Consider the following 16,787-nt stretch of genomic DNA (forward strand, 5'->3'; position numbering starts at 1 on the left):
GTCCTACAAGAGAAGGGGCGGTACTGGACAAATGTTAAGGTGCGAGGGGCAAAGTTTAGAGGGGATGTGCGAGGCAAGTTCTTTACACAGAGGGTGGTGAGCGCCTGGAACTTGCTGCCGGGGGAGTTGGTGGAAGCAGGTACGAAAGCGATGTTTAAGAGGCATCTTGACAAATGCATCAATAAGATGGGAATAGAGGGATGCGGTCCCCAGAAGTGCAGAAGGTATTAGTTTAGACAGGCATCAAGATTGGTGTGGGCTTGGAGGGCCGAATGGCCTGTTCCTGTGCTGTGCTGTTCTTTGTACTATGTGGATGCTCTTGTATCCGGTACTGGGTGTTCGATTCTGGACCCCTTAGGTTCAACTTATTCCTGTTCACAAGTTTCTTAGATGTCAGTATCTGCAGGCACAGTCCAAATCTTGGGTTTTTCCGTATGAGTCTGTAAATATGAATCTGTTGTACACCTCGTCCGTCAGTCTGGGGTTTGCATACTTGAGATTGTGCAAGTGTATGATTTGTCTATTGTGTTCCAAAAGTGCCTCTTTTGTTAAATATACTTTTTGAGGATTCATTTTTGAAAGATTGAAGAAATGTTAAACGTTGGGGTTTTCAAAGGGGGTCATTAACAGTCACTTGATTTTGATTAAAAACAGTCCCTGGAAATATTTTTTTAAAAGGTGCACAGAGGTCTTGAGGGAAAACAAGCCTTTCTGGGAAGCCACCTGACTTCCAGCTCTAAACAACTTTGGACACCTGGAGAAGTTGTTTGCAAAGAAGTGACAGGTCAAGACTGATGGAGGTCAAAATGTTGACCTCCTATTGTTGGTTTTGCTTTTGAATTGTTTTGAGTTGGGGTTGAACTGTTTAAAAAGGGTGAGAACTTCAAAGAAGAGAATTCCTAAGGCAGGAGACCAAAACCCAGCTCTGCTTTCCAGCACCCCTAAAGGACCATGAGAAGTCCACCGTGTCAACTCATCTCATCTCCTGTGTTTGAAGAAAAGCCTGCTAAATTAATTCTCAACGCTGCCTGAAAAGATCCCAGTGTGTGTGTGTGTGTGGTTTTTTTTAACTTATTCTGGGATAACAATAGTCTATGACTGTATTGCTAAGTGGAGAAAAAATTTAAATATATACTGACCCGCAGTGAAGCGCAACTACAATAAACAGTGTATTGCTCCCGCCTTGGCCATTCCTATTATTGACCTGCCGGTATCGAATCATGTGCCTGCAGCTTGTAATAGTTTGTGGTCAGTTAGTGAATTGAAAGGGGCATAGAGAAATATATATGCGAATGATTCTGTTGGCAACTAAACCAATGGAAAGTACGGTGGGAGCTCCCCCTCCCAAGAGTGGAAATATTCAGTTCAAGGAGACAACTTTAGGTGAATAAAGAATCAATATGACTAAAAGGACTGGGAGAAGATGGAGGAGTGGATATATTTTGTTTTATTTATGGATCAGGTGGTAAAATAAAACACCTGAAATAGGAGCAGGAGTAGACCAAATGGCCCATCATTCAATATGATCATGGCTGATCTTGGACTTCAACCTCTTTTCCCCTGCTGTTTGCCATATTCCTTGATTCCCTGAGGCCAAGAATCTCTGTCCCAGCATTAAATTGAAGGAGCATCCACAGCCCTCTGGGGTAGAGAATTCCAAAGATTCACAACCCTTTGAGTGAAGTAATTTCTCTTCGTCTTAAATGATTAACCCCTTATCCTGAGACTGTGCCCCGTGTTTTAGATTCCTCGACCAGCAGAAACCATCTCTGCCTACCCTGTTTAGTCCCTTCAGAACCTTGTATAGCTGTCTCTCGTTCTTCTAAACTCCAGAGTCCCAATTTACTGAGCTTCTCATGATAGGACAGCTCCTCATCCCAGGGACCAATTTAGTGAAACTTCGCTGTACTGCCTCCGTTGCCAGTATAATCCTTCCTTTAAAAATGGAGACCAAAACTACATACAGTACTCCAGATGTGGTCTCACCAAAACACTATACAATTATAGCAAGATTTCTCTATTCCTGAACTCCAATCCCCTTGTAATAAAGGCCAACATGCCATTTGCCTTCCTAACAGCTCACTGTACTTGCATACTAGCTTTCTGCATTCCTTGTACAGGCACACCCAAGTCTCTTTGAATGTGAGCACTTACAAGTTTCATGCCCTTTAAAAAGTATTCTTTTCTATTCTTAAGACCAAAGTGAATAGCCTCACACTTCCCTACATTATACTCCATATGTCATCTTGTTGTCCACTCACTTAACCTGTCTATCTCTGCAGCCTCCATGTCCTCCCCACAGTTTACCTTTCCACATACCTTTGTATCATCAGCAAACTTGGATACATTACTCTATCTCTTCGAAGTCATTAATATAGATTGTAAATAGCTGAGGCCCCAGCACTGATTCTTGCGGCACTCCGCTATTCCCTGTCTGCCAACTTGAAAATGCCCTGTTTATGCCTACTCTTTGCTTCAGATCCATTAACCGATCCTCTATCCATGCTAATATATTGCCCCCAACCCGATGAGTCCTTATCTTGCCTATTAACCTTTTGTGTGGCACTAATCGAATGCCTTTTGGAAATGCAGGTATACTACATCGACTGGTTCCCCTTTATCTACCCTACCAGTCACATTGTCAAAAAAAACTCTAATAAATTTGTCAAACAGGATTTCCCTTTAGGAAAATCATGTTGACTTGTTCTAATCATACTGAGCTTTTCTAAGCACATTAAGACTTTCTTCATAGATTCCAGCATTTTTCCAATGATAGGCTAACTGGCCTGTAATTCACTGTTTTCTCTCTCACCGCTTTTCAAGAAAGGAGGGAAACGTTTGCCAACTTCCAATCTGATGGACTAGTCCCAAAACTAAGGAATTCTGGAAAATCATAGCAACAGAGATGGTGGATATGTTAGCTATCTCTTAGAACCCTAGTGTGTAGGGATTTCAGATTTTAGTCAATTAAAGTTTCTCCAATACTTTTTCTCTGCTGGTATCAATTTCCATAATTTTCTCTCTCTAGTTCCTAGGTTACTGTATTTCTGGTATGGAACTTGTGATTTCTACTGTGACTAAATATTTGTTCAATGCCTCTGCCATTTCCTCATTCTGCTTCTAAGAGACCAGCATTTACTTTAGCTACTCTCTTCCTTTAATATATACCTATAAAAGCTCTTATCTGTTTTTATATTACTGGCTAGTTTACTCACTTTTTTTAAATCAACTTCTTGGTGGCTTTTGGCTGGTTTCTAAAACACTCCCAATCCTCAGACTTGTCTTTTTTTTGTTGCAACATTGTAAGTCTCTTTTAATCTAATACTGTCCTTAACTTCCCGAGTGAGCCACGGATGGGTCTTTTTTGCTGAGTTTTTGCTTTTCAATGGAATGTATTTTTGTTGAACATTTTGAATTGTTTCTTTAAAGGTTCCCCTTTGTTAATTTACTGCGATGCCTTTTGGTCTATTTACCCAATTTACCTTAGACAGTTGTCCTCTTATTCCTACATAATTGGTTTTGTTTATGTTTAAGATTCTTGTTTGTGATTGAAGTATGTCACTTTCAAACTTACCATGAAATTCAGTGTATTATCACTATTTCCCAATGGATCTTTTTACTATGACATTATTAATTAACACAATACTAGATCTAAGATAGCTTTATCCCTAGTCAGCTCCACAGCATATTGCTCCACAAAACTCCCAAAAACATTCTACCAACACTTCTAGACCACTTTTGCCAATTTCATTGTCCCAGTCTATATGAAGCTTAAAGCCTCCCACAGTTATTAGACTGCCTTTGTTACAAGCTTCAATAATAATTTCTTGTTTAATGCTCTGTCTAATGGTATAACTACTGTGAGAGGGCCTATAAACTACACCCACCAGTGTTTTCAGATTCTTGCTATTCCTAATTTCCACCCATACTGACTCTACTTCATGATCTTCTGAGGTCAGATCCTTTCTCACTAATGTCCTTGTGTTATCTTTACTATCAGGGCTACCCCTCTTCTCCCACTCTGTCTGAAATATTGTGTACACTGGAATATTTATTTCCCAACCTTGTTCACCATGTAAACTTGTCTCTAATGGCGATTAGATCTAAATCATGTACCTCTATTTGTGCCACTAGTTCATCTATCCTATTGCAGATGCTTCGTGCATTCGGATAAAGAACCTTTAAAATTTTTTTTTTTACTTGTTTCCTGCAATGACCTTATTCACTGATGTACAATTTTTGTCCAACTCTGTCCCTTCCTGTCTGTTTTGCTTGTCTTTACCCACAATGCTATACTGTTCCAATGCCTTGACCTTTCTCTTTGGATTTCTAAATCTCCCTTCACCTGACTCCTTCCCTCCATCCCTCTTTCCCCCCCAGCCCCCACCGTATGTTCGCAACTTCTAGCATTATCTGCTGGCGTACTCTTAAGTTTGTATACTCTGTCCTTTACTGCCACACTGATTATCATTACCCTCATTGTTCTATTGCTCTCTTGCTTTCTCCTTGCTCTTTAAATTATAACCTCTTCCCTCACTTGATCCCTTGCTCACGATTTAGTTTAAAACCCTTTCTACCATCCTAGTTATACGACTTGCCAGAACACAGGTCCCGGCATGGTTGAGGTGAAGCTCATCCCAACAGTACAGCTTCCATTTTCCCCAGTACTGGTGCCAGTGCCCAATGAATCAAAACTCATTTCTCCCACACCAATATTTGAGCCATGCATTTAACTCTCTACTCTTATTTACCCTAGACCAGTTTGTTCATGGCTCAGGTAATAACCCTGAGATTATTACCTTGAATAAAATTAAATAGATGCTTAATTCAAATTCCCCAGACTCTAAATGGCAGAATTTAATGTGCTGCATTAAGTTGTGCAGTTATTATGTATGTTCTGATGCATATAGAAGGTATAAAATTTTACAGACCTGTGGGCCAAGCTGCTTGTTCTGGTGAAGCTGATTGCTGTATGTAATGTGCCATTGTATGTTTGGAAGTATTTTCTAGCCAAACAACTAAAGAGGAATATTCAACCTGTGATGGTTAACATCACCCATTTCTGTGGTGTCTTCGTACCTGCAGGTTTCCTAGGCATTGCATTATTGTGTGTAGTGTCTCCCTATGAGCATTTGCTTATAACAGTAAATAAGAGGCAAACCAAGTCACTGACTGTTGAAGGGATTAAGCTGTTGTGAATCTGTATCAGTAACTCAAAAGTACTCGAAATAACAGGTCGGTCAGCATTATTGTTAACTGAGTTTTTAGATGTGCAATTTTTTTTGTTTGCTCATGGTATCTGGGCATTGCGAGGCCACATTTATTGCCATCCCTAATTGGTGGTGGGGAGCTGCCTTCTTGAACCACTGCCGTCCTTGTGTAGATGTACTGTTGGGAAGGGAGTTCCATGATTTTGATCCAGTGACAGTGAAGGAATGGTGTTCCTGCCCTTGTCCTTCTAGGTGGTAAAGGCTGCAGAGTTATTGAAGGAGCCGTGGCACATTTCTGCAGAGCATCTTGTAGATGGTACCCACTGATGCCACTCTGGGAATGAGTGTCTTAAGATGGTGGGTGGGATGCCTATCAAACGGGCTGCTTTGTCTTGGATGATGTGGAGCTTCTTGAGTGTTGGAGCTGCAGTCATTCAGGCAAGTGGAAGATATTCCATCACACTCCTGACATGTGCCTTGTAGATGCTGGACAGGCTTTGAGGAGTCGGGGGTGAGTTATTCGCCACAGAATTCCCAGCCTCTGACCTTTTCCAGTTAAATTTCTGGTCAATGGTAACCCCCAGGATGTTGATGGGGGATTTGGCGATGGTAATTCTGTTGAACATCGAGTGGGGGGATAGTTAGATTCTCTCGGAGATTATTATTGCCTGGCACTTGTGTGGCATGAATGTAACTTGCCACATAACAGCCCAAGCCTTAATGTTGTCCAGGTCTTGCTGCATGCAGACATGAACTGTTTCAGTATCTGAGGAGTTGTGAATGGTACTGAACAGTGCAATCGTCAATGAACATTCCAACCTGACTTGATGTTGGAGGGAAGGTCATTGAGGGAGCTGAAGATGGTTGGGCCGAGACTACGTTGTCCTTCAGAACTGGACAAAGAAACAGGCATTTTCGTATGGTGGTAGAGGACGAAGAGAATGTGAATGAGCAAATATATCAGAATGGGAATAAATTGGCTGAATGGTCTGTAATCTTAATATCTAATTTCTCAACAGCAAGGGGTGCTTATGTGGGATGAGTCTCATGTCTGGAGGCAGATAGAGATCTTTTGTCACAATACAGCACTGGCAGAGAAGGGGCCTGTGGTGTAAACTTGTTAACTTCCCCTCTCCCCTCCCCTTTTCTTGCAACTGACAGCAAACCCAATGTTTTTACTTTTGTTTTGATTTCAAAACTTTTTTTGTTTCTTGTATCTTTGATCCTCGACTATTTGTGCATTCTTTTCTCTGTATCACCCTATTTAACCATCCTTTCTTTATTTTACAGTTTGCAGGTTACTTAACCAAGGAGGAGCTTCTGTGAATAGTTTCAATGCCTTTTCCACTATTTTGTAAACACCTTAAATGTCTGTTTATATTTCAGCTTGCAGTTCTAATGAGTTACGTGCCTGAACAGTCAATAACCTCTTTTTCTCTTGATGCTACCTGGCCTGTTGTGTCTTTCCAGTATTCTTAGTTTTCCTTTTTTAACTTTATGAAAGCTGCATGACAAACTGTTGTAGATGCAAATGTAAACTTCCTCCTGTACAATGCATATGGAATCTAGTATTCTTACAGGCCAAATAAGGAGTCTTAGCCTCTGATTCAATAGCGCATTGTCATGTTCTGACACTTGCAGGTTAACATATATGTCTTCGGGCAGGGTTGGGGTTTGAAAGAAATTATGTATGGCCAAGAGACAAGTTTAAGGGTCTGCTGTGTAGGATTAATTAATGACCTCATAGTTAAGGTGACCCTAGGTAGCAGCAATCATAATATGATTGAATTTTACATTCAGTATGAGGGAGAGAAAAGTGGGTCAAAGACTAGTATTTTAAACTTAAATAAGGGCAACTATGAGGGCATGAAAGCAGAGCCAGCTAAAGTGAACTGGCAAATCAAGTTAAGGAATGCAGTGGTAGACATTTTAAGGGGATATTTCAGAATAGATGCATTTCAACGAGAAAGAAAAAATTCAAGGTTGGGACTCTCCATCTGTGGTTAACTAAAAAAGTTAAAGATAGTATCAAACTTAAAGAAAAAGCCTATAATTGCGTTAAAAATGGGATGGCAGGTCAGAAGATTGGACAGAATATAAAAAACAGCAATGAATGATTAAAAGATTGATAAGGAAGATAAATTTAGAGTACGAGAGAAAGCTAGCTAGAAATATAAAGACAGATAGTAAGAGTTTCTACAGATATTTAAAAAAGAAAAGGGTTAACAAAGTGAGCATTGGTCCTATAAAAAGTGAGTCTGGGGAATGAATAATGGATAATCAGGAGATGGCAGATGAATTCAACAGATGTTTTGCATCAGTCTTAACTATTGAGGATACAAGTAACATCCCAGTATGAGCTGGAAGTCAGGAAATGAAAGGGAGGGAGGAACACAAGAAAATTACAATCACCAGGGAAGTGCTACTGAACAAATTGTTGGAGCTGTGGGCTGAGGTGCCTAGGTCCCACTGGACTTCATCCAAGGGTATTAAAAGAAGTGGCTCATGAGATAGTTGATGCGTTAGTTTTAATTTTCCAAAATTCCCTAGATTCGGGGAAGGTTCTGTTAGATTGGAAAATAGCGAATGTAACTCCTTTATTCAAAAACGGAGAGACACAAAACAGGAAACTACAGGCCAGTTAGCTATCGTCTGTCTTAGGGAAAATGTTAGAAGCTATTATTAAAGACGTTATAGCAGGGCATTTAGAAAAATTCAAGGTAATCAGGCAGAGTCAACATAGTTTTGTGAACCAAATGTTTAACCAATTGGAGTTCTTTTGAGGGAGTTACATGTGCTGTGGATAAAGGGGAAACGGTGCATGTATTGTACTTAGATTTCCAGAAGGTGTTTGATAAGGTGCCACATCAAAGGTTATTGCAGAAAATAAAAGCTCATTGTGTAGGGGGTGTAACATATATTGGCATGGATAGAAGGTTGGTTAGCTAACAGGAAACAGAGTAGGCATAAATGGGTCATTTTCTAGTTGGCAAGATGTAACGAGTGGTGTGCCACAGGGATCTGTGCTGGGGCCTCAACTTTTTACAATTTATATAAATGACTTGGATGAAGGGACCGAAGGTATGGTTGCTAAATTTGCTGATGACACAAAGATAGGTAGGAAAGTAACTTGTGAAGAGGACATAAGGAGGCTACCAAAGGATATAGATAGGTTACGTGAGTGGGCAAAGACCTGGCAAATGGAGAATAATGTGGGAAATTGTTGACTGGCAGGAAGAGTAAAAAAGCACATTAAATGGTGAGAGTTTGCAGCGGGTTCAGGGTGTCCTATTGCATTAATCGCAAAAGGTTAGTATGCAGGTACAGCACATAATTCGGAAAGCTAATAGAATATTGTCGTTTATCGCGAGGGGAATTGAATACAAAAGTAGGGAGATTGTGCTTCAGCTATAGAGGGCATTGGTGAGACCACATCTGGAGTACAGTGTACAGTACTGGTCTCCTTGTGTAATGAAGGATGTCAATGCGTTGGAGGCAGTACAGAGAAGTTTTACTAGACTAATACCTGGAACGGGCGGGCTGTCTTGCGAGGAAAGGTTGAACAGGCTAGGCTTATATCTGCTGGAATGTAGATGAGTAAGAGGTGACTTGATTGAAACATGTAAGATTCTGAGGGGTCTTGACAGGGTGGATGTGGAAAAGATGTTTTCCCTTGTGGGAGAATCTAGAACTTGGAGTCACTGTTTAAAAATAAGGGGTCACCCATTGAAGACAGAGATGAGAAATTCTTTCTGAGGGTCGTGAGTCTCTGGAATTCTCTTCCTCAAAAGGCAGTGGAAGCTGAGTCTTTGAATATTTTTAAGGCAGAGGTAGGTAGATTCTTGATCAAGGAGGTGGTAGGTTATCGGGTAGGTGGAAATGTGGAGTGATCAGTTCAGACATGAACTAATTGAATGGCGGAGTAGGCTCGAAGGGCTGAATGGCCTGCTCCTAATTCATCTGCTCGTAACTGTAGCAATTGATGCGGTTTCTAGCATACTCAAGGTTGTGAAAAGTGTAGCTTCTGAGTGTCAGACTGGAATGCACAGCTAACAAAGCGTTTTAATTTATTTCAGGCCAGTGCTGCATCAGTTGGGGTTATAGATAGGGTGCTGCAATTGACTTCTGTGCTTGTGGGGTATGGGGATTAAAATATTAGACCAGGATGCTGGCTACGTGTCTCATTAGACTTGCTGTGTGCAGAATTAAAACTTCTTTAAAAGACATTAAGCTTAGAGTAACAATATTGTTTTATAACATTTTTTCTACAAACCATTTTATAATTCAAAGTGATTCCTGACAACGCAGCCGGCCACAGACATCAACAGGCTGCGCCAAGATGTGCACATGCGCAGATGGGCTCCTGTTGTCTGCGCGTGCGCTGCGTTCTGACTTGCCAGGACTGGTTAACGCATGCGCCGATTATGTAATTGCGTGACGTGTGCATCTTCGGGCAACGCGCCTGGTCGGCCTCTGCGCATGCGCTTTATGCATACCACAATGCAACGCCAGTGGGTGTTCACCCATGCGTCAAGCTCCGCCCCCCCCCCCCCCACCCCCCCCAATCCTGCTCTCTCTGGCTGCTCTTTTTCTCCCCCCCAACTCCCCCCCCCCCCCCCCCTCCAAACTCCCCTGGTCGCTGCTCTCTCCGCCGCTCCGCTCTGCTCCCTCGCTCACTCTCTCCCGCCATTGTGTGCTGCCATGTGTTTACGTTAGGTTACCTTCATGTGATTATTTGAGCAGTGCCATCTTTAGTCCTGGCAGCTGCCTGAAGTCAGACTGTGACATTTTAGTGGCACATGCTGCATTTGCGCATGTGCCACTGCAGCACCACCTGGAGGTAGCATTGTCAGCAAATGCAGCCTTTATAATTCCTGTGTATTAAATTAGTTTGGAATTCGAGTTTCTTTATAAGCCACAGGATCTGGAAGGTTCAGTTTATTTTTCCAGCTTTTTCCTCTAATGACTGCATGCTGGCATACCATTTCACAGGCACCACCAACTTTTAAATGTCTTGCCCGAATGCTCATTCAGTTGTAACTGGAAGTCATTTGCCCATGAATGGCAATCACAGCCAAGCACTAACTTGTACTCACCAGCACCTGGAATTGCTGTGGGGTTTCTCATAATCCCCTGCAATGACCTTCAGTGGAACTTCTAGAGTAAATAATCATTTATGCTGAATTCTCACAGAAGAAATTTTTTAACCCCCACCTCCAGCCAAACACCTTCCTGCTGATGCTTGCACAGTGACACTCCAACCATGGTCTCTTAATACTAATAATGGGTGAGAACCTTGGCTTTTCCGCCCTAGTGCTGGAGATAGTTATAACTGCTGGCCGGAGATCTGTGAACTCAGCACAGACCAAGTATCTGAAGAACTAATGAGCAACTTTTCTTGAGGAAGCAAAGATTCTTGAGTCCTGTTGGATATATATTTCTGGTCTTAAGATGTACAGGCAACTTGGCTGGGTCTGCAGAATGGTGTGTTCCCAGGGGCAAAAGTTGTAAAAGGCAGGTTGATGTGCAGTCTTCACTGAAGAAACTGATCTCAGCTGGGGCAGTGCAATCAGTCTCTGGTTCCCTCCCCCCTCCCTCCCCCCAGAGGTGCCATATTAGGTGCCATAATATTTCAGGTGAAATATTAAAATGAAGTGGTTATCTACTTCTGGTGAGGTGGTTTTCAAGTTCTCCTGGTCCTGACCTGCATTCCTCAGTCAACCAATCCCACCAGCAACAGATAAATCACTCCTTCACATTTATGAAGGAAGGGTTCTGATTTATAAGTCACTGCTCCAATCAATATGGTTCTGAACAAATCAAATGTTATGTTTATTAAGCATTAATACTTGAACATTTACTTTAAAAGGCAGTTTTTGCAATAAAACCTGATGGTTTGATCGTGGATTCAAATGTTCTACAGTTTGGTGCTCAGTATCTTTTGTCAAATCAAAAATCTTATCCATTTCTCTGATTGTGACCAGTGTCTGAAACTGCTTTGCAGAGTGGGTGGGGTAGATTGAGATCGTGTTAGAAGTCCTAATATCCCATGCAATGGAAACTCTAAGGAGGTGGTATATTTTTCCCCCTGAATCTGGGCCAGTGACCATGTGCTGGATCTGGCTGTGTCCCTGTTTGGAAAATTCCCTGTTGAGAAAATTTCCTGTTCTAGTACAGTTATTTCTCGGATTTGTCTCTGTGGGTGCTGGTAATTACATTCTCATTACAATGTATAAATCTATTTTGTGGGGAATCTCTCATCAGGTATCCGCTGACTAACTACACCTTTGGTACTAAGGAGCCCTTGTACGAGAAGGACTGCTCTGTGGCAGCTCGATTCCAGCGCATGCGGGAGGAGTTTGAGAAGATTGGCATGAGGCGCACTGTGGAGGGTGTTCTGATTGTGCATGAGCACAGACTGCCTCATGTACTGCTGTTGCAGCTTGGGACAACCTTCTTTAAACTGTGAGTGCAACTCTAAAAGATTTTCCAGTTTTGGGGTGTGAATGATCAAACCTTTGGGTAAACTACCATAAATATGCAGTTAGTTATTGATCAGTGCATTGCACTGTAGAGCTTTTTGGTTTTCCTTTGCCGGTGATCTTGCCATGCATCATCGAGGATAATTGCTGACTAAAAGCTAACAAAACAACTTGAATTTATATGGTTCCTTTTAATGTAGGAAAACATCCAATGATGCTTCAAAGGGGCATAAGACAAGTTTTGGCACAGAGCCATAGGATGAGACATTAGGGCAGGTGACTAAAAGATTGGTCAGGGATAAGTTTTAAGGAAGCTCTTAAAAAGAGGAGAGGGGTTTTAGGGAGGGAATTCCAGCTTAAGGCCTAGACTGCTGCATGAACTCCTAATATTGGTAGGCTAAGGGATTAGTGGGGAAGGTGCAGAAGAGTCCAGAGTTGGAGGAGGGTTATAAGGCTGGAGGAGATTTAAGATAGTGAGGGGTAAAGCCATGGAGGGATTTGAACATGAGGATGAGAATTTTCAAATTAATTTGTTGGTGGTCTGGGTGTCAATGTAGGTTAGCGAGCTTTTGGTCGCTGAGTGAGCAGCACAGAGAGTTTCCTAACTTTCTTCCCATGGTGTGAGAGAAAGAGAGGAGGCTGGAGGCAGCTATCATTTGCTTCCCAAGAAAATACCAAAAATGCATAGCCAGTCAGTCATTTATGAAGAGATGCCAGATTTTGTGTTTTACCCATCTGATGAAGGGTTAATGCTAGAAACATCATAACCTGTTTTATCACTTTACACTACATAAAATCTACCAGGATGGTAGAGGTGAAATTTTTCTTAACTGTAATCTTAGCATGATGTCCCTTTTGATATTTACCCTCACCCCGCGTCAACAAAGGATTTGGGGTTATGTGCAACCAGGTGTAGTGAGCAAATTCCTTTGACCTTTCAACTGCTTTGAGTTCAGCCTACCCATTAGTTTTAACCCTATTCCTAATGTGCTTTGGTTCCCAGCACAAAGCTGGAAGTAATCTGTCCTCAACTTGATCTTGGGCAGGAGGATGTCTAGTGAGAGAATGTAGATATCCTGGTGTAGTAGGGAAACCGATATTTAGACTTGGATTAAGGGACATATAAACCTACTTCAGTGTACTGGACTGTTCCATGTGGGCACCAGTTTTCCATAATGAGGACAGTTTTCGCTGCTAAGACGTTGACATTCTTCAACTTGATCGACTTGATATTTTTTTAATATGTGAGGGAGAGTACAGCATGTACCCTTTTACTGGCTAATTTCCTCTTCGAAAGGCATTGACCCCCCCTGTTGGGTGATGTTATGCAGGTGTTTTTACCTCCTGCACATGCCAAAATGATTGGCAAGAGCAGTCAGTTTCTCCACAGCGGGTATTGCAGCTGAATCCAGTCCTTGTCTTGCCTAATGTGTACTGTTCTAGGAGCAGTCACTGGATGGTGATCAGGAGATGGAAACGTCATGTCTTTTACCTTTTGCCCTAAGCCAGGGGTACTAAGGCCAGTTAGAACATCCTATTAACTCAGCAGAGAATGGGGATGGCTAGGTAAGTTTGTTGCTTGTGAGCTATCAAAGGAGTATTTGAATCTTTAAAGTCAATGAAGCTAACTACCAGTGCATCAAAATTAGTCTAATGCCTGAAAAGTATGTTCTGCCTTCCCAGGTTGCAAACTGAAGAATTTGTGCCATCAGGTTTTGAAGATTGGTAAATCTGCACTAGTTTACCAACCTGTTTTAACCTACCAACAGTCTTTATGTGCTTTGTTTTGTGGATTTAGGCCTGGTGGAGAGCTGAATCCTGGAGAAGATGAAGTGGAGGGTCTGAAGCGTCTAATGACAGAGGTACAGAACCCGTGCTCAGATTTCCTCCAAACTTGTTGGATAGTTTATGGGCTAAAGCATCAGCTGGTCAAAGTCTGACTGGATTTGATCTCTGTGTGGTACTGTCCTCATGTCACGTGATTTAATAGTACCTAATTAGTGCTGCTTTGTGTACTTGTGTTTTGAGGAGCTCGGAGTAGATTTTAGATTTCGACTTGTACATTTATGGAAAATTGCTGTCTGCTGTTGAGTCCTGTGCACCTTGTTGTGAAGCTTTTTTTCCCAACCTAATCTAGGTGTTTAAAAATGGGTATTTCATTTGTACTAACACTTTTGCAAATAAATAGAAGGGGGTAGAATGGACAGAGAGCAAAATGAGAGGATCTTCAGAACAGCTGGTAATTTTGATTTTGTTCTGAAGCCAGTCTGTATTGAATGTTGTATTTATAATCTCGATAACAGTCACAAACTTTTTCCTGGGAGAGGGGTTGGAAGGGTCCTTCAAATGAACAAACCCGATTAAGGTCGGCTTCTTTCAGGGTGGCTGAAGGAATGATCTAATCTGATTCAGGGAGGAAGGAATATACCTGTTTTGAGGTTTGGGGAAAACATGCATTCAACTGTGCATTTCCGCAGATTTTGGGCCGCCAAGATGGTGTGCAGCAAGACTGGGTCATTGATGACTGCATCGGGAACTGGTGGAGACCAAACTTTGAACCCCCACAGGTGAGTGCAGAATTTTATTGTCTCTACTGGGATTTTTTTTGTGATTCCTTCATGCGATGTGGGTGTCACTGGCTAGGCCAGCATTTCATTGCCCATCCCTATTTGCCCTTGTTTTGATACAACTGAGGGCATTTTAAGAGTCAACCACGTTGCTGTGGGTCTGGTGCCACATGTAGTCCAGACCAGGTAAGGACGGCAGATTTCTTTCCCTAAAGGACATTCGTGAACCAGATGGGTTTTTACAACAATTGACATTGGTTTCTTGGTCACCATTAGACTAGCTTTTATTTATCTAATTTATTTATTTTATTTATTTTAAGGTACAGCACTGAAACAGACATTTCGGCCCACCGAGTCTGTGCTGACCGTCAACCACCCATTTATACTAATCCTACATTAATCCCATATTCCTACCACATCCCCTCAATTCCCCTACCACCTACCTACACTAGGGGCAATTTACAATGGCCAATTTACCTATCAACCTGCAAGTCTTTGGCTGTGGGAGGAAACCGGAGCACCCGGCGGAAACCCACGCGGTCACAGGGAGAACTTGAAAACTCCACACAGACAGTACCCAGAATCGAACCCGGGTCACTGGAGCTGTGAGACTGCAGTGCTAACCACTGTGCTGCCCAAATTCCAGATTTAATTCCAGATTTTATTAATTGAATTCAAATTTCGCCAGCTGCCGTGGTGGGATTCAAACCCATGCCCCCAGAGGCCTAGGCCTCTGGATTACTAGTCCAGTGACATTACCACTATGCCATCGCCTCCCTGCACATAATGCTGTAAAAATCATCTTCGTCATTGAGGGACACTGTCATTTATAAGATGTGATGTGAAGCTCTGGATATATAGGCCTGTCGTAGTTTCTGGCTTCTCAAAGATATTAAAACTAAATGGTTACAATTTCTTAAGCTCCATAGAGCTTTTTAGGCAGGATTTGACTTTAACTGGGTAGTATACCAATTGATCTGAACTTGTCTTTAGCCACAGGATTCTGAAATAATTCTGATTAGTCCCTTGTGCTCCACTTGGTATTAATCAAAGAATGGAATAGGTCCTCAGTAAGGAGTCCTTTCTTTAAAGAAAATTTCCAGTATGCCTCTTTGACTTCTGTTATTTCAATTATCTGATTCTCCCACTCCTTTAGCAACTGAGGATATTGGACCAGGATTGCTGCAGAGTGGAGTAAACACCTGGCAAACTTCCAACAGCATCTTTTTTAAAAACAAGATTTATAGTAAAATATTTTAAATTACATCCATTTTTAATAGTTTACTTCCACTTGATCCTAGTTTTCATTGATTCTTGTCACTGACTATCCTGTCCTGGGTGGTTGCCTTTATTCACTTCTGTCCTTGGCAATTCCCTGCTGATTGATTTTTAAGAGTCTGTTTTCTCTCAAGGTTCACTGGTGTTGCCTCTAGAATAAGGTTACATCTGTATCTTTGCCCAAGTTAGAGCACCCAACATGTCAGTTAGTGGTGGCTTCTCTGCATGGAGTCATTTAACCCTCAGCGCATTCTTTCCTTCACTAAAACCCATTCTTTCTTCCCTTCTCTCCCTGCACATTCTTTCCTTGGCACTATTTGATGGCTAAGTAGTGATTTGGAGCAGAGCCGTTTAGGTAATGATCTATTCTCTTCCTCCTGCTCCTCGTCCTCCTCTTCCCCAACCACCCAGATGTGGGATCCAGGGGACAAGTACAGCCGCCTTCCTGTTGCTACCCTGGTAAAGTGAGGTACTTCGCAAAGTCCAGGCATTTAAACCAGGATCGACATGGTCTTTAAGAGTTGGCTATTGATTGGATAGAACAAAGAACAAAGAAAATTACAGCACAGGAACAGGCCCTTCGGCCCTCCAAGTCTACGCCGATCCAAATCCTCTATCTAAACCTGTCGTCTATTTTCTAAGGGTCTGTATCTCTTCACTTCCTGCCCATTCATGTATCTGTCTAGATACATCTTAAAAGACGCTATCGTGCCCGCGTCTACCACCTCCGCTGGCAATGCGTTCCATGCACCCACCACCCTCTGCGTAAAGAAATTTCCACACATATCCCCCCTAAACTTTTCCCCTTTCACTTTGAACTCGTGTCCCCTTGTAATTGAATCCCCCACTCTGGGGGAAAAAGCTTCTTGCTATCCACTCTGTCTATACCTCTCATGATTTTGTACACCTCAATCAGGTCCCCCCTCAACCTCCGTCTTTCTAATGAAAATAATTCTAATCTACTCAACCTCTCTTCATAGCTAGCGCCCTCCATACCAGGCAACATCCTGGTGAACCTCCTCTGCACCCTCTCCAAAGCATCCACATCCTTTTGGTAATGTGGCGACCAGAACTGCACGCAGTATTCCAAATGTGGCCGAACCAAAGTCCTATACAACTGTAACATGACCTGCCAACTCTTGTACTCAATGCCCCGTCCGATGAAGGAAAGCATGCCGTATGCCTTCTTGGCCACTCTATTGACCTGCGTTGCCACCTTCAGGGAACAATGGACCTGAACACCCAAATCT

The 16,787-nt window shown here is 42.2% G+C and overlaps 1 protein-coding gene across 1 annotated transcript in view; it reads left to right on the forward strand.

Annotated features, from left to right (window-relative positions):
- nudt21 (nudix hydrolase 21) overlaps positions 1-16,787 on the forward strand; it is a 32,314-nt gene that overhangs the window by 1,202 nt on the left and 14,325 nt on the right. Inside the window, exons 2-4 of the mRNA XM_068049723.1 lie at positions 11,475-11,675; positions 13,491-13,554; positions 14,170-14,259. Of these exons, the coding sequence (XP_067905824.1) occupies positions 11,475-11,675; positions 13,491-13,554; positions 14,170-14,259 (355 nt within the window). The remainder of the gene's footprint in view (positions 1-11,474; positions 11,676-13,490; positions 13,555-14,169; positions 14,260-16,787) is intronic.

Source organism: Heterodontus francisci, chromosome 17 (genome assembly GCF_036365525.1).
Source record: "Heterodontus francisci isolate sHetFra1 chromosome 17, sHetFra1.hap1, whole genome shotgun sequence".
NCBI lineage: Eukaryota > Metazoa > Chordata > Chondrichthyes > Heterodontiformes > Heterodontidae > Heterodontus > Heterodontus francisci.